At 32.6% G+C, this 24,224-nt stretch overlaps 1 protein-coding gene across 6 annotated transcripts in view; it reads left to right on the forward strand.

Annotated features, from left to right (window-relative positions):
- The window catches only part of LOC106884336 (voltage-dependent T-type calcium channel subunit alpha-1G), a 1,091,242-nt gene that overhangs the window by 688,616 nt on the left and 378,402 nt on the right, over positions 1–24,224 (forward strand). For 3 of the 6 annotated variants that reach the window (XM_089353780.1, XM_089353779.1, XM_089353778.1), the window contains one exon: positions 22,276–22,588. The exons of the other annotated variants lie outside the window; for them this stretch is intronic. In XM_089353780.1, coding sequence (XP_089209906.1) covers positions 22,276–22,588 — 313 coding nt within the window. The remainder of the gene's footprint in view (positions 1–22,275; positions 22,589–24,224) is intronic. 6 annotated transcript variants of the gene reach the window in all.

Here is a 24,224-nt window from a genome sequence, read left to right on the forward strand (position 1 = left end):
GGGTATTTTTGTTGGTTGCTTTTTATTTCCTTCTTCTTCTTCATTTTCTTCATAGAAAACTGATTTTCAATAGCATATCTGTCTGACAGAAATCTAAGTAGACATCTCACGCTTTATAGTCACTAACATGCCAGACATCTTTTTATTAACAAATATATGTATATGTGAGTGCACACATATATGTCTGTATATGTGTCTCTATGTTTATAATTATATATAAATAGAGATTTTATCATTGTTATTTTTGGTGTTAGAGCGGTAGTGAAGAAGAAAATCAGTAGAGATTTAAACACCTGATATAGAATTCTAAATTTGATACCACAGGATTCTGAGTTCAAATTCAGGTAATTTCTATTGAAATCACCTACTAATTATTAATAATATACTGAAGTTGAAGCAGTTAAAAGTCTGTTCATTTATCTCAAAATTTGGTTTTTGTATAGACAAATGAAGTTGTTGGTATTGTTGGTTTTGATTTTATAATTTCCTAATTAAAAAATAGAGTTGAACATTTTTAGAGATATAAATCAAATTTGAAAAACACTCCATTTGACAGATCTGCAATATCTCACTTGTTCATATTTATTCATATATATATGTATAGAGTACAGTGATATAACAGGGCTTTTACTAATCAACTCCAAAAAAATTCCTGATTCACACTTGTGAGCACTTCATTTACATTACTAATACATGGATAGACAGATATAGTAGAACATCAAATGAAAATGCGACTGAATTCAAATCCAACAGAGATAGATTTTGTATTTCATTCTTACAAAGTCAACAAAATAAAATACCAGTCAAACACAGGGGTCAATGTGATCAAAGAATGAACAATACAAATGTGATCAGTGGTCAATGTGATCAAAGAATGAACAATACAAATTCCCATTTCTGTTCCTCTAAGGCTTATGTTAAGAAATGTAAATACAAATAATAGTAGATATTAAAAAATATATGTAAATTTCTTTCATAAATTCAACTTTCTCAAAACCTTAACGCCTGTTTTAATATTGTATAAAACTATAAGGGGAAGAGCTGGTAGAATCATTAGCATACTGGGCAAAGTGCTAAGTGGTATTTTAGCTGTCATTACATTCTGGGTTCAGTTTCAGCCCATGTCAACTTTGCCTTTCATGCTTTCAGGGCCAGTAAAATATTTGAGCACTGGGGTTGATGTAACCAATATCACCTCCCCCAAAATTGCTGGCCTTGTGCCACAATTTGAAACCAATATTGTATAAAGCTATGACAATTATAGAAGTAAGATTTTTAGCATTCTGTTTCAGCAATCCAATTTAAATTCCCAATCTCAGCCCTTTCAATTACTCTTAAACTCCTTTGAAATGATATGAGCATTCTGAACATTCACACAATCCCAATCATTCATACAAAATTGAGAACGTCTGCTGCCTGCCCACGTAAATTGGTATCTTACAAAATTTACCAGTTTTTAAAGTAGCTAGAATGCATGTCATTAAGAATGGAATTGAATTTCTTTGATATTTATACCTATTTTTATATTACAGCATATTAACTGAGTTTGGTTTTCATTTCTTTGTTTTTTATGTTTTGTTTGTTTTTTTTTTTGTTTTTTTTTTTCACTTCTGTCTCCATAATAATGAATTTCATATCTTATAGTATAGAAAAATGAATTATTGTTTTATAGTTGCAAACCCAGATTTTGATCATATGCTACCCACTCAACTTTGTCATTTTTATTATTTAATTATCATAAAAATTCCTCTCTTATGTCGTTTCATAGTAGAACATTAATATTTTTCTCATTCTTAATTTGTTTCAATAACACTTTATTTTTTTCTACCATCTAAGCTACCAACATATCTTTTTATTCTACGAACAGTATTGATACAACAACTTACATACGGACAAATAGACAAATATTTAGGCATTTATTTAGATATTTACTAACAGTTTTGAGATCACCAAAACTATAGCGTGCCACTCTGAATATATCATATGCAATTTTATCCTTTATGTTCTAAAAATTTATTCTATTATGGCTATTGTCTGTTTAAAGGTTTTCTCATGCAAAAATTATTCTATTATATATTTTCTCAGTTTAACTAATTCTTCAAAGTTTGACATGTATGTCAGACATAACTTGATTAACAATCAAATTTGCATTATAGGTGTATTACGGTGTGGCTAAAAAAGCTGACCAATATTTAAGTAGTAGAATTAATCATCATATGTTTAATCAATAAAAGTGTAAATTCTTTTCAGCTTATGGTAACAAAAAAAAAAAAATAAAATAATTAAATCATATCTTTAACTTCCAAAACTATTCTGTCATGGTCTGAATGCGTTTATCACACTTCTTTGGCATATATTCCTAACCATTTATCCTTGCCCTGAATCTCTTTCACAGAGAAAATTACACTTTTGCATTTATGTATTTGCATGTGTACATGTGTGTGTTTGCATGTGTATGTGTGTGCACATGTGCGCACACTTGCACATGAATGTATGCGTCTATATACACAGTCTCTCTCTTTCTTTCTCTTTCTCTCTTGCACTCACACACACACAAGCACACACAAGTGCACACATACACATATAAACACATGTAGATATGCATATCTTACTCCTTTCTCTCTCATTCTTTCTCTCTCTTATCCTTCTTTTTAAGGTTTAAAGTGGATCCTATTGTAATTTTTATATTTTTACTTCTTTCTTCTTACATCTCAATATCTACTCCCACTCTCTCTCTCTCCACTATGTCTTCTCTCGTTCTCTCTCTCCCTTTCTTCCCCCTAATTTTTATATTTTTACTTCTTTCTTCTTACATCTCAATATCTGCCCCCACTCTCTCTCTCCACTATGTCTTCTCTCTTTCTCTCTCTCCCTTTCTTCCCCCTCTCTCTCTCCCTCTTTTTCTACCTATCTATCTAACTCTTGTAATGCAGAAATTGGGTAAGTGTTACGCTAACAATTACAAGTACTACCATTAGTTTTACAACCATTAATTATTGTCTTTATTTGTATAATATTTATTAGTCCTGCACTTATTGGTTTCTGGTTATTGCCTACCTACAGACCTTTGTCTTTGACATAGATATCTTTCTCTTTTCTTCTTTCTCTTATATCTCTCCTTTCAGTCTGCTGATAAGTTTCATTAAACTCTGTTTGGCAAGTACATCTAATCAGAAGCGTGAGATTTCTCACCATTTCTGCTTCACCTTACATAATAAATATCACTTGCAACCTAATCTATCAATGAAATGTAAGCTCCCCTATCATAATAAGTGTGCAATCTATTTTGATTCTAATTACCCTATGTCTAAAGCAAATTACTTCCCCTGCATATCAAGAAACTTAACCCTATATCCTTCAGATTACTCATCAACTGTAATGCTTATTTATTCACATTGTTTTGAATTAATCATGCATTATCTCATAGCTTTGAGATTTTCATGATGTGATTGCTTCTTTTTAGACGGACATTGTAGGGTAGGTGTGACAGGTTGCATCTGGCTGGTTTGAACATTAGACAGGTAGGATATTTAGGCTAATTGTGCCCAGTTTGAATGCTAAAGGGTTAAACACTCCAAACAAATACACCAACCTAACATAGATTTTCTCTCCATTCCTATCATCACACAATGAGCAGCCTTCACAGCATTGTGAAGAAACATGAGTTATTGTGAAGACAACCCATCTCACTCTGTCGGTTATGATGGTGAGAGTTCCAGATGATCCGATCAGTGGAATAGCTTGCTCGTGAAATTAACATGCAAGTGTCTGAGGATGCCACAGACATGTGTACCTTTAATGTAGTTATCAAGGAGATTCAGTGTGACACAGAGTGTAACAAGGCTGGCCCTTTAAAATACAGGTACTACTCGTTTTTGCCAGTTGAGTGGACTGGAGCAATGTGAAATAAAGTAACTTGCTGAAGGACACAATGTGTCACTGGAAATTGAACTCACAATTTTACAATCGTGAGCCAAGTACCCTAACCACTAATCCACATGCCTTCACAATGACCCATCTAGGAAAGTAGTAATTCAGAATGAAGCTCCATATGAAAAAGACAAGGACACATTCCAGGTGAGAAGAAAAGTAAGACTGAATAAAATGATAAGGGGGCACCAATGCAAATATAATCCATTAGATATAAAATGTCATCAAAGCAACCTGTGCTTCAACCTGCTGCTCCTGGGTGAATCCACTTTCTGCTGCTCTCAATAAATATAATTTCAAATTATTTACATTTAATTAGAATTCTGAGAAAGTTAAGTTAAGGAGCAATGTTTCTTAATTTACAAGCAACTATTGCTAAGTAGTAGGCTTGGAGAATTAAGTACACAACTCATTGTAAATCGAGGCAATTAAAATTACACACATAAAACATAAAAACATCATATTCATCAGTTTTTCATGTGTTGGCTGATTTTCCTTGAATATTTGTTTGTACAAAAGTGTAAATGTCAATGAGCTTATGATAGTGTCTATGTATGTGAATCTATGTAGGATACGTGTGTAACTGTGTGTCTGTGAGAGTATGTGTTTCCATACTTTGTTTTAGAAAATTAATTGCAAGAAAATACATGAAATATTTGTTATAATCATAAATGCACAGATTAACCCCTTCAAGACTAAAATAGTAAGAATAGGAAATAACAATCAATTAATACAACCAAAAACATGCACTGTCGGTAATGTGAGATAGATAGGTATGCCAAATCATATATTAAATGAGATCTGGTCCAAATTAATTGCCAAATTGAATGCAATCTTGGTAAATTCTAATGCCAATTATATATATATATATATATATATATATATATATATATATATATATATATATATATATATATATATATATATATATATATACATATATATATACACATACACATACACACACACACACACACACACACACACACACAAACACACACATACACACACACATATCTATATCTGCATGTGTTTGTATGTATATATATGGATGCGCGTGTGTGTGTATATATACATACACACATACATACATACATACATACATACATACATACATGCATACATATATATAACCCATGCCCGCATAGAAAATGGATGTTATTGATGATGATATGCATAAACGTGTGTGTGTGTGCATGCGTGTAATTTATTATCTGAAAGTTGAATGCCATTTAGTGTTGCCAACAAAACATGTTCAATTAATATCTCTCTAAATCTCATTGGCCTTAAAATTCAAGCAACATTTTATGTTTATCTATAATCCTATCAGCCTTTAACTCTATAGCATTAATGGAGTGCTAGGTTTAAAGTTCAAATGAAATAAGGCAGGATTTACCTACAACATATTGATTTCTTTCATGCTTAACCCAAATAATTGGCTATGATAATGAAACTTAGATTTAGTTGTTTAGTTTTCCACATATTTTCTTTTATCCTCTTTTATTTGTCTTAAACATTTGACTGCAGGCATGCTTTGGTACCACTTTAAAAAGTTATAGTCAAACAAATGAACCCTGTTACTCATTTTTTAAAGACTGGTACACATTCTATCAGTCTCTTTTGCCAAACTATTAAGTTACAAGAAAATAAAGTGGTTGTCAAGCAGTGGAAAGACAGGCACAAACACAAAGGCACACATGCATGCACACACATACATACATACATGCACACACACACATGTATACTATGGGCTTCTTTCAGTTTCCACCTACCAAATCTACTCACAAGGCTTTAGTCAGCCTGTGTCTATAGTAGAAGACTTTTGCTCAAGGTCCCACACAGTGAGACTGAACCTGAAATCATGTGGTTGGGAGGCAAACTTCTTATCACCCACCCACTTTTAATTAGTATAATTCCATGCCCATGATTAGCATTTGTCTTGGCTTTTTACATTTGGCAGAGATGATGGAGCATTGGATAAAATGATTCACAATATTTCTTCCACTTCTCAGGTAGTGAGCTGGCAGAATCGTTAGCATGCAAGGCAAAATATTTAGCAGCATTTCATCTGGTTTTACATTCTGAGTTCAAATCCTGCTGAGGTTGACTTTGCCTTTCATTCTTTTGGAGTCGACAGAATAGGTACTAGTTGAACACTGCGGTTGATGTAATTAACTTATCCCCTCATGTTTTGCTGGCCTTGTGCCAAAATTTGAAATTAATATTTCTTCTAATTCTCTTATACTCTGAGTTCATATCAATTCTGCTTTTCACCCTTTCGAGGGGCAATAAAATAGCACTAATCTTGGATGGTGGATTAACAGAATGGTAAAAATATCACATCTGCTGCTTTGCATTATTTTTCTGGCTCATTGCATTCTGAGTTCAGAATTTACCATGTTATACTTGGCCAGTAGACTTAATCCATCATCTTAGCAACTTTGATGCCTTTAGCAAAATCCACTTTGTAAAATAATTACTAAAAATGCTTTATTTTTACAAATCACAGCAGATTACAATTTAAATTATAACATTTAAATACAAAAAAAAACAGAAAAAAAGGTAAGATGAAAAAGAAAAAACAAGAAAAAAGAGGGTTATAGCAACAGAATATAAAAGTGGAGGGGGAAATGGGCCCACACCCTCGAACAAATAATGTGCTCAGCCGTGCCTCATAATGGCCACAATGGTGTTGCCATGGAGAATGACTGGCAACACTCGCTGCAGCAGCCATTCCACCTTGCAGGGCTCATTTCTCAAGACATTAGTTATTATTTTTGTTAACTTCTTCCTCCTTCTCCTCCTCCATCTTCTCCTTCAGCTCGAAGTCAGCTCTGATCAAACAAATTTACAATCAAAGAACATAGCAAACATATCTTTTGTATATTAAGGACTACAATAGACAATGGTATTTCCATGCAATAATAGTAAGTTTTGAAGAAGATTTAGTTGCTATTTCTAGAAAATCATGTAGACACATAAAAGTAACCTCATTGGCTCAACATGAAACTTTATGTTTTGAGAAAGTTTTGTTTTATTCTGTCATCTTATATTCTTAAAATATATAGGTGCAGGCATGGCTGTGTGGTAAGAAACTTGCTTCCCAACCACATAGTTCTGGTTTCAATCCCACTGCAAGTGTCTTCTACTATAGCTTTGGGCCAACCAAAGCCTTGTGAGTGGATTTGGTAGATGAAAACTGAAAGAAGCCCATCATGTGTGTGTGTGTGTGTTTGTGTGTCTGTGTTTGCCCTCCTCCCTTCCACTGCGTGTTTGTGTATTTATGTCCCCATACATTAGCAGTTCAGTAAAAGAAATCAATGGAATAAGTAGCAAGCTTTCAAAAAAAAGTAGTGGGGTCAATACATTCGACTATGAATTCTTCAAAGTGGTGCCCCAGTATGGCCACAGTCTAATGACTGAAACAAGCAAAGGATAAAAGATAAAAGATAAAAGATATGCTTCACCAAATATCTTCTAGACTTCTATTTCTCTGTAGCTTAGAAATATATTTTTTGTAAACTAGTCAACTCGCCTCTGCATTTCTTATTATTAAGCTATATTTATTAGTGACTGTTTTCTCACATTGTTTACACACCATTAAGAAAAACTCAATCAGTCATATCCAGAAAACAATGCCTAAAGAAAATAATATAGGAGAGGACTCATTTGGTTTCCCTGCAAATATTCAGCCTTCAGACAGAGATGTAATGCAAGAGAATGGCAAATATAGATCACATTTGGTGTCAGAAAACAAATGGCATCATAGAGAATTGAGAAAATGCTCCAAGGACTTCAATTATGGTTTACAGTAATTTTGTTAAATGAGGTTTATATATAGTACAATGTACACAAGGATGACCTAGAAATATTTGTAGCAAAACATCAGCTCATTCATTAATGACAAGTTTCCATAATTGGATGCATTTATTGTCATGTAGTTATGTTACATATCTACACTGTATCTGTCCCAGTAGAGTGTGTGCATGGTGCATACATGTTGATAAGTGTATGTGTGTGTATATATATATATATATATATATATATATATATATATATATATATATATATATATATATATACACACACTTAATCAAAAAAATGGAGAAAAAAACACAAGTAAAAAACAGCAGTGTGAGGACGTGGTACATACAAAGTATTAATAAGACACTCAGGGAAGGAAAGAAAGGGTGTTTTACGTTTCAAGCAGAGCTCTTCTTCAGAAACAGGAGACAAAGGGAAGTCCAAAAGAAAAGGAAGCTAAAAATCTAAAAATCACCAACAAACTACATGTAGTTACATTTTGGAATGTATATATATATATAGAGAGAGAGAAAAAAATTAATTAAGGTACTCAGAAACCTGGATGTTTGTACATTTACAGATTTTTATTAATGTCACATATTAAATGAAGCACTTTTCACCTAGTCGTGTAGGTTTTTCAAATTGTTTTCAAAACAATTTGAAAAACCTACACGACTAGGTGAAAAGCACTTCATTTAATATGTGACATTAATAAAAATCTGTAAATGTACAAACATCCAGGTTTCTGAGTACCTTAATTAATTTTTTTCTATATAATTTCTGTACGTCACCTCCAAACCTTCAAATATATATATATATATATATATATATATATATATATAGTCACAATGAGAATATTTAAATCTCTTATAGGGATATTTTATTCAAGTTACACTAGTCTAATACATTTTGAATAGGTATTTCTTCAATGAATATATTATATAAAATATCATAAGATATCAAATATCCTTATCGAGTTAGAAAACAGGGAGATCTAATGGATAGAAATTAATTTATTAATTAATTAACATATTCACCTGCAATTGTTTCATTTAAATTAAAATTACAAAACATATATAAATATATAATTTTGCATTTTAAATACCTTGTATGGAAAACCATCAGGGTGTACAAAGGACAATACAAGGATTACATTAGGATATGTTTGGAATATTCAGAATATATAGACATGTTTATTATGTGTGTATGTATATGTGTATGTGTGTGTGCATGCATGTATTAAAATTATTACTTTTATTTTTAATTCAATAACAATAATCATGAATAAGGGATTATAGTATATAAGAGTAAAGTAATATATGAAGAAGTAAAAGGGTAACAAATTTTATTTTACTTTTACTTTCATTTTATTACTTAACTCTTATATACTATAATCCATTATTCATGATTATTGTTATCATTGTTATTGAATTAAAAATAAGAGCAATAATTTTAACACATGCATGCACACACACACATATATACATACATATATACCTACATACATAATAAACATGTCTATATATTCTGAGTGTTCCAAATGTATCCTAATGTAATCCTTGTATTGTCCTTTGTACACCCTGATGGTTTTTCATGCAAGCTATTTAAAATGCAAAATTATATTTTTATATATGTTTTGTAATTTTAATTTTGTTTGTGAAATGAAACAGTTGTAGGTGAATATGTTGATTAATTAATTAATTAATTTGTATCCATTAGATCTCCGTTTTCTAACTCGGTAATGATATTTGATATTTTATGATATTTTGTCTGTGTGTGTGTGTGTGTGTGTGTGTGTGTGTGTGTGTGTGCGCGTGTGTATATAAATAAATATTGGATCATCCCATAACTAATGCATTTTTTTATACTTCTTTTATTTTTCAAAATTAAGATACACAAAGTTCTTTTTTAATCTAAAATATACTCTCCTTCATTTTCTAGAATGCTCTTCCATCTATTTGGTAGACTTGCAAGGCCCCCTCTTCCAAAATTCACATGTCAGTGACAAAAAATACTCCTCCACTACTGTTCTGACCTTGTCTACAGAATTCATATCATTTTTATCCAAATGATTTTGAAGACTGTGGAATAAATGATAATCAGATGGGGCAATGTCCAGTGCATATGGTGGGTAGGGCATCATCGTTTCCCATTCAAACTGCTCCAGCCTTTGGAATTTCATCATCACTGTATGTAGTGAAGCATTATCCTGATGGAAGAATACCTTTCATCTTGAAACCAAAGATTGTTGTTTTTCGTCTAGTACTGACTTGAATAACCAAATCCAAACTTATCTGCTAGTTCCTCAACAGTTATGATGGGATTTTGCTCTGCCAAGATATCCACATCAAGCTCTACAGCTCTTCCAGGATGAGGCTTGTCTTCTAGGCTGTAGTTTCCAGCTCAGAATTTCTGGAACAACTGTTGACTCTGGCTTACGCTTATTGTCTGATCCCCATATACTGCATTAATGTTCCTTGCACTTTCTGTTGCACTGTTGCCTTTATTGAACTCATATACTGGATCTGCTCCTTTGTCAGTTTTATTATAGCTTTGAAAAAATAACAGTTAAAATTGAATAGCACTCTTCAAAGCTTACACTAAGAATAAGGACAAGGTAAAATTACTACCTACCTTTATAACAAGTTGATGCAGGTAGTTTATCCCATCATCCCCAACTTTTAGTTCATGCATTGCAAAAAGCTGCATTATTTATGGGATGACCCAATATATACACACATTATGTATATATATATATATATATGTGTGTGTGTGTGTGTGTGTGTGTGTGTGTGTGTGTGTGTATGCATATATGTATGTATGTATGTATGCATGCATGCATAGATAGATAGATAGATAGATAGATAGATAGATAGATAGATAGATAGATAGATGGTGAGAGAGAGTGGTAAAGAGCTAAAAACCTAGTAACAATTACATGGATATGTGAAGATACACACACATACATACACACACACACACACACACACACACACACACACACACACACACACACATACATATAATATATATATATATATATATATATATATATATATATATATATATATATATATATATATATATATACAGGGTGTGGTGAATAAAACGTTGTCTAAATCATGCAAAAATGAGAATAACAATGATATTTCATTTTAACAAATATATATATACCAAAATTACATAAAAATATCTCGAAATACTAAAGAGTAAATTTATTCAGTAAATTTGCCATTGGCTTCAACCATGGCCTCCAGACAACTTCAGAATCTCCTGCAATTCTTTTGGATGGTCTCCATATTTAAATTGGTGAATGCTGCCATAATCCTTGCCTTCAGTTTTGTTGGTCTCTCATTCAACTACGCCCCACACATAATAACCAAAGGGGTTGCCGTCTGAGGAGTTAGGTGGCCAGATGTTAGGAGGATGTGGTCGCAGAAATTGTCTGACGGCCATCACTGGGTTCTCCTGCTTCTGTGGCATGGTGCAGTCCTGTTGCTAGACATAGGGTCTCCCAGCAGCCACCCTCTTGACCTAGAATAGCACTATCTCCTTCAGGCACTTGATGTAGGCCTCCATATTGAGTCTGAAGCTATGACAGAAGATGAATGGAGGCATAACATCGTCATCACGAGTGATCACTCCAAACACCATGATGTTGACTAGATGTTTGATTTTTATCACTCAGTACACGTCCTCAGATTACACTGTCCTCAGATTGACACCTAAACACTCTGAAACGTTCATATTAGAGCTTCCGGCATGAATACCAAGTAGTACAGCATTTTGTTTCCAAATTTCTGTTAGAGTGAATTATGCCATATTGTTGTTTTTCTCACAGATGGTGCCCCACTGACCCTACTATACTGTGCATTTGACAAAATCAAAAACAAACTATGTGCATGCACTAAATTAAAAATATAAAATGGCAACAATTTACCCATCACACCTTGTATATATCATCATCATCATCATCATGATCATCATCATCGTTTATCATCCACCTCCCATACTGGCATTGGTTGGACAGTTTGTCTGGAGCTAGCCAGGTAGAAGACTGCACCAGACTTCTGTGTACATTTGGCACAGTTTTTACAACTGGATACCCTTCCTATCACCAAACACCCCCGAAGTATGCACTGAGTGCTTTTTACATGGCACCAGCACAAGCAAGGTCAGTTTTGACATGGTTTTTACAGCTGAATGCCCTTCCAAATGCCAACCACTTTACAGTGTGGACTGGATGCTTTTTATGCAGAACCAGCACTTGCAGGGTCACCAAGTAACTTGCAAGACAAAGACCCTTTGAGATGGGAGGGGGCATTGCAGAAGGTGATCTTGTGTCAGATGATGAAAGGTTAGAGTGTGAAAGGTTAGACGGAGATGAAAGATTAGACTGAGAGACAGAAACAGGTCTCTTGCTGTAGAGGAGGTACGTGGTTACCAGCCAGAGAGAGATACAGAGAGAGACAGAGAGAGACAGACAGGCAGACAGACAGAGTGAAAGAGAAAGAAGAGACAGTAATATAGACCCATTTCAGGTGATTTTTATCATGTGGTTTTGTACATGAGATTTTGGGTAAACCAATCTCAGCACTCAGCAGAAGGGATGGAAAAGTAGACACAGCTTCTTGCTATCAGAGGTAAGACAGTGTCACAGCCAGTTTACAGATTCATAAAAATCTGGACTACAAAAACCTAGTGAGGAAACATTTGTTCATTAGACTCATTCCCCTTGGATAGAGATCAGAAAGTTTCATCAGAGGGTATGAGGTAAATAACTGTAGAGTGGGGTTGGGGCTGAGGTGAGTGTAGGATGGTATTGATGTTTGTGTGGAAAGCCACAGAAAGTGGGGATGGAGCCAGGGTCAATCTTAAAATCATGTGTGGACATGTGTGTGTTTGTACATAATAAAACTGTATGTGGTAAACTACATGTGTGCATGTGTATGTCAACATACATATGCACACATATATATGTTGTGTTGATAAGACATTTACTTCATAACCTCATGGTTTTGTCTTAAATTCCTTTGCATTGCATCTTGTGCTAGTGTCGTCTACTATAGCCAAAAGTTGACTTAAGATTTGGTAGGTTTATGAGTTAATTCGATTGACAGAGATGGGAAAATCCTGTTCATCATCATCATCATCATCATCATCATCATCATCATCATCACCATCATCATCACCATCATCATCATCTATGGCTAGATGCCCTTCCTAATGCCCACCACTCTGAGAGTGTGATGGGTGCTTTTACATGTCACCAGCACAGGTGCCATTTGCATGACACTGAGGCACGTTTATGTGCCACCGGTATGTGATACCAGTATCTACCACAACTGCAATTTTGCTCAGCCTGATGGATCTTCTTCTGAAACACGACATAATGGCATATATATATATATATATATATATATATATATATATATATATATATATATATATATACATATATAAAATAATAGTGAGAGCCAAATGTTTGTGGTAAAAACAGTTGGTTAGCCTCTGGAATAGACAGGGCACATATAGATAACACAAGAGGAGATAATAAGCAACCAATAAAGTTTATTAACCACTGTAGCCAATGCACTTGGTCCCATCTGAAAATTAGCTATATATTCCAATGAGATGACTACTTCTATACAACTCCAGTATATAGCAACAAAAGTTGTTAATTATGCAATTAAGTCCATGAATGAAAGGAATGGAATGGGCAGTAATGTACTACACTTGTTTCAAAGGGAGCACTGAACGCATATTCTGTAACTTTAAGGTGCTACTTAATTACTCAGAGTTCTTCCTCATCAGCTACTTTCCACCTGTCAGTTAAAGCTTCTTTGCCATAATGAATTTACCAAGAGAAACTGGAAAAAAATTTGTACCTTTCAACGGTGACAAGGGGAGTCAAAATAGAAATTGGTCAAGTAGTCTTCTACAAATAACTTAACCGAGGCAGAATCTGGTTTCATTTTTAGAAAGTCAGTTCCTTATCTGTATAAATGGATTTATGGGGTGGTTTCAGATAGTTCTTAGATTATAAATATTTTCATTATATCGTAATAAAGTTGAAGAAAGGTGCCATAGTAGAAATGTCAGAATGGGATGTTAATTACTTAAAGAAGATAATGTGAAGAGGGAGAGGGAAAAGGAGAAATATGAAGCAATAAGAAAGTGACATATACACTTACATATAAATATATATGTACATATAATATACACACATATATATATACACATACATACATACATACATACATGCATATATGTGTGTGTGTGTTATATTATATTATATTATATTATATTATATTAGAGGAAAAATCAAAACCAAGGCAGAACAAGTTTCACAAGTCATTTAGAATAATTCAGTTTGAAGTCTTACAGCTGTTTCTGGGATAATCCAAGTGGCAACTTAGCATGTGTCCATGCACTGGGTATTCCATCATCAGAGACAAGGTATGAATGTTTTAGACGGGGGGAAATTTACAGTTTATAAGGAATAAATTAGAAGAATAAAGGAGTAAAATAAAGGAATAAAGAGTAAATGTAGTTAGAAGAATACAGGCAGGAGAATAATGTTCACAACTCATCTTTTCCCAGAGGATATGGATGTTGGTTGGTACTTCCATAAAGGTACAGGTCTTTAGTTAAAATCCAAGGTAAATCCAGTTCAAGGAATCTAATGCTCTTCGCTTAGTTTTTCCTTGGTGCTGGCCAGATTGGAGCAATCTAGAGAATAACCAGCCAAAATTGCAAAGATAATCTGGAACTCGATAGAATAGAAAACTCCGAATGACCCATCCTTGTTTTCTTTGTATCGTCTGTCTGGATGTTTTGTTGTCCCTTTTTTGTATCACCTAACTGTCAAGATGTTTTGCATTCTTGTCCCATTTTTGTATTTTATATATATATACATGTATATATATACACACATACGCATTTGCATATGTCTAGGTGTTCTTGTCTTGATATTGTGCACCAGTTGTAAACAAATTTCAGTCATATAAGCAGTATCATTTGTTTGTAACTTTCAATGAAAAAATATTCAGCAATTTGTGGTGTTCATGTTCAAAAGTCTAGGAGAAATATTTCTTTGCTTGGAAACAGAGGAACGTCTGTGATAGGAAGAAAATCAACAAAATGTTGTCTGACCCATGCAAGAAAGGAAAAGTGGATGTAAAAACGATAGTGATGGTGATGATATATTTATAGCTATATATATATATATACATATATATATATATATATATATATATATATATATATATATATATATATATATATATATATATATATATTGTAATGTAATATATGGATTCATAGAATTATGAATTATGTGGCTATTATGATATGCAAGTATACATGTATATATAATTTCATATATATACATACACGTGTGTGTGTGTGTGTGTGTGTGTGTGTGTGTGTGTGTGCGTGTGTGTGTGTGTGTGTGCATGTATTTATACATAGATACATATCTATATCCATATATATCATGCTTTACAGATATTTTCAGAAATAACCATTCTAAGATATCTTTCTCCATACTTCTTAATATTTGTATTTTTCCTTTTTTAACCATCAGAATTACTTGTGTAACAATTTTTTCTTGACTTTGGGGAAAGCAAGCAGCTTTATTGGTAACCATAATAATTACATTTTACTCATTAGTAATTGGCCTCTATAATTACATTTTCTTCATAAGAAGAGATTGCTATAATTACATAGAAACTATGAGCAGCTCTGAAGTAGTAAGGTAACATAGATAGAACAGTAATGTTCTTCAAGAAAAAAATTAATTCATAGACTAATTACTCTTTTAGTTTTCATTCATAATGCTTGGAGGGAATATGTATTTGACTGCTCTGTTCACTTTTCACTTGTATATTTATTGTTTTAGTATTGAAGTTTCTGCCTCATAAATACGGTTGAAGAAAAATACCTCAGGGGAGTGTTCTGCATATTAATTACAAATATAATAGGGTCTCACATATGAAGTAATATAGACAGTCAGAAAAACTTCAGTAAATTGAGGTTATCAAAGCAATTTGTAAACAAAAATTTCTTCTAAAAGTGCTTGGTATATAGAAGCAACAGACAGGGGAGATAATTCCTATAAGATCAGTTGCATGAAATTTTTAAAGAGTATAGATAATGTCGATTAGAGTGGATCTGACCTTTGAAGCCAACTAGTGAAAACTGGAGGTGGATTCTTTATGATAGTAAGAAGAGAAGTGTTTTGTAAGTCATATATTGCAGATTGTATTTCATTTATAATATTGATGGCAGCAGCTGTTCTGTAATTGTTTCTGTTGTGTTGTCCAAGTAAAACCTGATTCACAGATCCAACACACCACATATATAAATATTCCTCAATTGAGATTGTGTTTAGCTGAGCTTCATGTTCAGAGTTGATCTATTTTATTTTCTTCTCATTCAAACATGATTTCAACCAGAACCATTCCACCTCATTTTTTTTTTTTTTTTTTTTTTTTTTTTTACTAGTATAATATAAACAGGACTGATTTTTATTTCCATTATGTTCATTTTTAAGACGGTATATTTTCTGTTTTGAGCATGTGATAGATTAAATTCTGTACCAAAACACAACGGCCATTGTGCTTAAAGAAATTCAGTTTAATTGTGTTTAGCTATTTTTTGCTTAGTAAACATAGAATGTTTGGAAAAATTTAGTGTATAGAAAACTTCTTTACTCTTCTCAAACTTGTGGAAAGTAAAAATGTATAATTGATGGGATAAGAAGTGAGGACAGCACATGAAACTTGGTTTAGAAAAATGTAAGGGCGCCAAAACAACTAAAATCGTTGAGTTTAATTTAGCTTGAACATATTCTACTTGTTTACTTTTCATAAGATTTATTTAATACTTTAATACATAATTTTAACAGTTAAAGGCGATAAATATTTATTTATATCCATATATCCTGACAATCATACTGATACATACACACATATGTGCACTCACACACACACACACGTACACACATGCTGTCATGAATTGACTTCGCAAACCAAAGTGCATGTTTATTTTTTTCTTCAATCCCCAAACAATCTCTCATAAATTGTGAATATCAATTGATATCTACTTCCTTAGTTGATTAAACTAAATAAAATATATGACTGTTTCTTGATCTATGTCACAGCCCTAAATCTACCTCCCTCTCTCTCTCTCTCGCTCGCTCTCTCTCTCTCTCTCTCTCTCTCTCTCTCTCTCTCTCTCTCTCTCTGTATGTGTGTGTCTGTGTGTATTTGTGTGTGTGTCTGTATGTGCATATGTATGTGTGCATGTGTGTGTGTATATGTGTGTGTACATATATATATATATATATATATATATATATATATAAACTGTGGCAATAGGACTCTCCAGACACAACAAAATTTGTTTCAACACACAAATTCTCATAAAGAATCTTGCAAGCCAGATACAAAAGCAGTGTAAATGAATCATCAACCAATAATTTTTTCTTTCTCTCTGTAACAAAGGTTGAAGTACAAGTGGTAAGTTTCTGAAAAACTGAACCTACAAAATAGGTTTGGTTCTTAGAAGTAGTTTCCCTTTCTATTTTTAATTTGTTCCACAAATGCCTTTCGGATAGGGATAAATGTCATAAATCTGATCACCAATCTTCTGAAATCAACAGGAATGACAATTCATTTATTTGTATCTATGAGCATGGAAAGTTGAATAGTTGACTCAATTAAATTTTATATGGGGGACAAAAAATACATCTATGTTCTATTTTCTCCTATGATAAACTCTCAGTTTGGGGGCCAAAAACAAACCATCATCCTTTTAAAAAAAATTATATCTACATTACTCTGAAATGCTCTGAAGTGTGGCAATGTCTTCTGATCTTGGCAGCGCTTTTGGCAAAGTTTAATTTCTTAATTTCTTTTGTTGCATTTATCAACTAACTTTCCTTCAAAAATAAAAAAAAATTAATAATAATAAAATGAAATAGGAAAACATTTATTTTTCAGAAATTTAATTAACTTTTTTTTCCTTTCAATTTTGCATTAATTTTTTTTTCACCCTCCACCCATTTCTTGTAATGCATGTCTTAGAATCTTAGTAATGCAAATTGTTTTAGCTTTCCAATACAGGCCGCCAGGAAGTACTATTTATTTGCATCTACTTCAGTAGTAGCATGCACCATTGCATTGTTCTTGAACCACATTAACTTTTCCAATGCTGTACCAAATGTTTATTTTCCCAAACATCCCCTGCACCACCACCACCACCACCACCACTACCACCACCACTGCTACCTGAATTCCCATTGTTTCTTCATATTTTAACCATTATCAATTCTCTAATGAGAATTTCAGTAGGGGAAACAGTTCAAATATCTTTAATGTTTCAACATTTATTTTATCTTTAGAATATGAATTATGAAATATATAATCTTCTATCATTCTAAGACAAATAATATAGCTATTTTTGTCATTCTAAAAGCAATTTTTTTTCTCTGATAACATAGATAGGATTGTTCTGCAACTTCATTTCTTTGTATACAAAATTCTAGGGAAATATCTTGTAAATGGATACTATAGTGTTTTTCATGATAGAACATTGCCACTTTTCAAAAAAGATGACAAGGACTAACAGAATAATATTTCTAAAATGACTAAAGAAGTATTCCCAGAAATTTCTGCTGCATAAAACAAATAATAAAATGGGCAGTAATATACTTGATGTAGTAAAAAAAAAATGATTAATTAAAATTATTACACTCTTAATGATATTAGAAACCAGCATTATCTTAATTATAAATTCTGAATAAGAAAAAGCAAGGTAAACAATCTTAGAATTTAAATTAATCAAAATTAATTAAATGTAAAATGCATGTACAATGCAGTGGGGAGTGAGTCTGTTGGTGTTAACATGACAACCCTAGACATGATTTGGCCTTGTAAGACTTGGTATTTTTCTTGGTTAGCGTTCATATACAGTAATTATTCCATGATAATACTTCAATTAACATTTATAAGTCAATTATTATGTGTTGTTTAAAGTTATTTTAGATAATTCATTATTCTTCAAAATTTTTTCCCTGTGTTCACATTTTCAAGTATAAAATTAACTAGAATATTTATAACTTCACCTTGTTTTCTGCCAAGCTATATTTTACTCTTAATTTCAAGAGATATTGATTTTTTCTTTTGAGTTGACTTACAACTCAGTTAACCTGATATTTATCTGTTGTAGTTAAGTGATTAAAAAGAATAAGGATGCATTCAAATTTTGCTGCAAGCATTGCAGTGCCTCACTATACCAAGCATGTTATGCAATGTACCTAAACCTACAAACATAAAATGCAATCATAATGGTTTGGCACATATATTAATGAATAAGACTTCACTGAGTTTTTTTCTCAGATATATATGCAAAAGAGAAGTTACACAGATATATGAATGCCTTTGTTTTGTCTTTCTAAGAATATTAAAATTAATCTATATACAACGAATGGGGCAGAACTAGCCGGTATACAGCACTTACTCGGTATTACCTGTATCTTTGGGTTTGGTTGAATCCAATACCCTTCTTAACCTTATATATATATATATATATATATATATATATATATATAAGCATACACACACATTGTATATATATATATATAAGCATACACACACATTGTATATATATATATATATATTTGCTCACCTAGGCTTGAGCCGCTAGGTTTGAGTGACGAACCTACAAAACTTTAAGCTACATGAAACCAAATTTAAAAACTAATATATGTACTCCTAGAATAGTTCCACCCATGCCAGCATGGAAGGCAGATGTTAAATGATGATGATGATATATATATATATAATTTCAGCAAAAACAATGCTGCAAAAGCACATTGTGACCAGTGAGGTGTGACATCTGACAGCCTGGTCGGTCACATGATCACATGATATATATATATATATATATATATAATTTCAGTAGGTAAAAATTGAAGTAGGCTCACATATAAAGGTTTTCTTCTTTCTGTGAGGTAATAAAACTATTTCATTTTGCTCAAGGAACTTAACCTTCTCAAGCTTAGTTTTCTATTTTTCATTTTTTAATCAAGATAGAAGGCAGTACCCTTGCCCCATGACAGGGTCAATGAAACTGGTGGAAAGGAGATAGCGTTATATCCACAAACTAGGTGTCTCTTGCAACTGAGTGGACTCTGCTAAAGTCACCCAAGTTGCCACATTGTGGAGTTAAACTAGGTAACGGATTAAATAAACCCTCCCTATAGGCCATGATGGGGTTTGAACTCAAGATACATAGAGTGTTGAAACAAATACTGCAAGGTTATATCCTTATAGTTTTGCCAATCTCCTACACTGAATTGGTTCATTTTTTATTGATCCTAAGAGGATAAAATCTCAGTTGACATTGATAAGATTTGAACTCAAGGCGCAGAGCGTCAGAACAAATTCTATGAGTCGTTCTACCAGACACTCTAATGACTCAGCCATCTCACCACCAAACATATAATTGTTGTTTCTTCAGAGCTTTCATTTAGTCAAAAGATAAGACTACAGAGTTTATGAAATATGAGTGACAGTGAGTGGCACAGGAGTGACTGTGTGGTAAGAAGCATGCTTCCCAATCACATGGTTCCAGGTTCAATTCCACTGCATGGCATCTTGGGCAAATGTCTTCTACTATAGCCTCAGGCCAACCAAAGCCTTGTGAGTGGATTTGGTAGATGGAAACTGAAAGAAGCCCATCGTATATATATATATATATATATATATATATATATGTATGTGTGTGTATGTGTTCGTCTATCTGTGTCTGTCCTCCCGCCATTACTTGACAACCGATGTTGGTGTGTTTACGTCCCTGTAACTTAGCAGTTCAGCAAAATAGACTGATTGAATAAGTGCTAGGCTTACAAAGAATAAATCCTGGGGTCGATTTGTTCGACTAAAGACGATGTTCCTGGATGGCCGCAGTCAAATGATTGAAACAAGTAAAAGAGTAAAAGAGTGATGAAGGGTCAACTGACAGTTGATTTATATTTCATTTTCAATATATGACTTTAATCAACCTTAATTTATGAACATTAAGCAAGAAGGAAGGAATAGTCTTATATCACTACATAATTTAAATTATGTAATTGATAAATCATTCAGTAGCTAGAACTAACATGCGTGTTAATATTTTCGTAGACATGAAACTAGTTATGTCTTGTAATATCTCTTTAACCCTTTCATGGATATATTTCTAATGAAACACACTGTTTTTCAATTAATTTTGAAAATAATTATGAATTTGGATGTATTTAATAAAATAAATAACTTTTTCACTATGAAGCTAATATTTGGAATGTAACAAAAGAGTATTATATAAAAATATGATGGAAGATTTTTAAATTAAGATCATATAAGGTCTGTATGAAGGAACCAGAGGCTGATTTCATCATATGGAAATATAAAGGATTAGTATCAATGGGTTAAGATTGTTAAAATATAAGAGAGAATGTATACTGTTTGACCCAACGTTTTTTTAAAGAATTCTAATTTGTTATTGTCCATGCACCAGTGTCCCTATGCTAAAATATATATTAACTTGACAGAATTTAAAAGTAAAATCTCTTGATTTGTGGTACATTATGTTACAGCAGTGAAAAGGTTAATGAGTAGATCTAATTGTGCAGCTAAATATCTTGCCTTGCAACTGCATTTTGTCCTAAGTTTCCAGCAATATTATCACAGTCAACAACTCACAAGATCATCATCATCATCATAATCATCATCATCATCATCATCATCATCATCATCATCATCATCATCATCAACAACAACAACATTTACATTGACATTGCTTTCGCTAGTAGAGTTCTGTTGCTTACTGGCATCAATCTGGGAGGCAATGTTTTCTGTATCTTGCTCTCTTTATTGTCATCTGCAATAATTCCATGCGCTTTATCAGCATCATCATCAATCATCATCATCATCATCATCATCATCATCATCATCATCATCATCATTATCATCACCATCATTAAGTAGCAGCTGTTGCAAGAACTGCAGCGCATTAATGCATCAGCCAAGATTTTATTTTATATAATATGTATATATATGTATATAAGTGTATAATTGTATCTACATATATATATATATATTTATATGTATGTATATATATATATATGTATGTATATATATATGTATATACATATATATGTATATACATACATATGTATATACATACATATATATATATATATATATATATATATATATATATATATATATATATATATATATATATATAAATATATATATATATATATATATATATATATATATATTTATATATATATACACACACATATATATATGTATTCTCCATGTTACCAGTTTTATGTAATAACTAATTCTCTCTTCAACCTCACCTGCCATTGTAGTTGTTGTCTAACAATGTAGTCAGAAGATTTGTAACCATTAATACTAGAACTGTTCTTTACCCAAGTTTGCCAACTGTGTCACTTTATTTTATCTCCCCACCTGCATGTAGTGTTTTAGGCATGTGTTTTTTCGGCGGCAAATTCTGTGAAGGTCATCAGCAGAACGATGAACCCATTTACACCATCAACACCACTACTAGTACCACTGCTATTCCAATCTTCACCACCAATAACAACAACAACAATATTACCACAACTGTCACCAACATTATTAATTCTACTACTAATTCTACTAGTACTACTACTACCACTACTACATTCCCATCACTACAAAATTGGAAACCTGCTACCAGCAAACTTAGTTGTCACTGCAAAAGAGCTAACTTTGATTCCCTTCTCTGGGCATTTATAACAACCTTTCAGGTAACCATTCCTTTGTTTGCTTTCATTGGGGTAGCAGTTTTGCATGCTTTGGATTTTGGGATTTTTTTTTGTTTTATTTTTCTACCTTTCAGTATTCTCCATTTTTTAATGTTGTTGTTGTTATTGTTAGTGTTATTACAGTTGTTGTCTGTTTAGTGCTTGATTAGTTTAACCATTTTATAATACCTGTACTAACATTTGAATAAAACTGGCCTCATTATCCTGTTGAATGTCTGCAAATGAAAACTGAAAGGAAAAAAAAAAAAATAATAATAATTTGAATGTGAAGACCATCTTTTTTGATGCTGTAGTTCTTTAATTTCTTTTTGTTTGTTTATATATACTATTATGGGTTGGAAAGATGTGCAAATTTTCAGTGGTTACATGAGAAAACTTTGAAGGAAATTATTTACATCTAAAAGAGAGTTGTTTCTTATTTTTCTTTCTTTATTTATTTCTTCATTTATTTGTTTGTTTATTTATTTTCTCCAAAGGCTGATACAAGTAAAAAATACCAATAACCCGAATTTGTACAGACATCTGAAAGAAAGGCTATTCTAGTAATATAACTACTGAGTAATCTGGCGTACTAGCTTCTGAGATACTGTGTTTGGGAAATGTTTGTTTAGACAATTTCCTGTGCAATTATCTTATCATATGAAAACACATAGTGAAAAAGGTGGCCTTACACTAAAATGTGTATGAGTGTGTTGGAAGAGGGTTAGAGACAAATGAAAAAATTGCCTTTCATATATTACTGCATGGAAACAAAACTTTCAAAAGACCAACAAAGATTCAAATTTTTAAAGGATTTATTACTAAAGAAGCATAGTTATGTAGTGGAGAAGTTTGATTTGCAACCATGTGGTTTGTACGTCCAATCCCACATGGAAACACTTTGGGCAAGTACCACAGACTGGGGTTGATCAATGCCCAGTGAGTGAAATTAGGTACACAGAAACTGCAGAAGCCTATCTTATATATATATTATCATTGTTCTAAATCTTTGTTTTCCATGCTGGCATCATGGATCAGACCAATGATTCTTCAGCTGACAAATACCAGCCTACCCACTTCACAAAATTCTTTGCCCCTTTTCTCTTAGTTAATGAGAAGATAAAATATTGTTTGCATCCATATAATTCATCTTCCTTTGCCATGGTTTTGAACAAACACTGTAATTTGGCCACCCTATTACAGCCCCATATAGTTCTCTCTGCTGCCCTATGAGAAACAATGAGTTGGATGATCACATGGTATCTAGTCTCCTGTTACAATGTTTTGTCATCAGAGAAACACTTCATTAGAGAAAAATAACACTAATCTCTGTTGTTGTTCATCTTTCTTTTAAGCATAGTTTCTATAACTGGATACCCTTCCTATCAACAACCACTATACAGAGTGGACTGGGCAGATGCTATCATACAACCAGCACTAGGAAGACTATAAGGACAGGATTAAATCGTCCCCTCAACCCTTTATATGTTATTTTTCTGTTACTGATTTCTTACAGTAAGCTGCCTGTACTGCAGCTTGCAGACTCCTCATCTTCAATCATTCCTTTTTTTTTTTCTAACATATGTAAGTAAATATATGTCACAATATAATATAAAAAAAGTAAGTAATAAAGTTCAAT

This window comes from Octopus bimaculoides, chromosome 6 (genome assembly GCF_046866305.1).
Source record: "Octopus bimaculoides isolate indiv1 chromosome 6, ASM4686630v1, whole genome shotgun sequence".
Taxonomy (NCBI): Eukaryota; Metazoa; Mollusca; class Cephalopoda; order Octopoda; family Octopodidae; genus Octopus; species Octopus bimaculoides.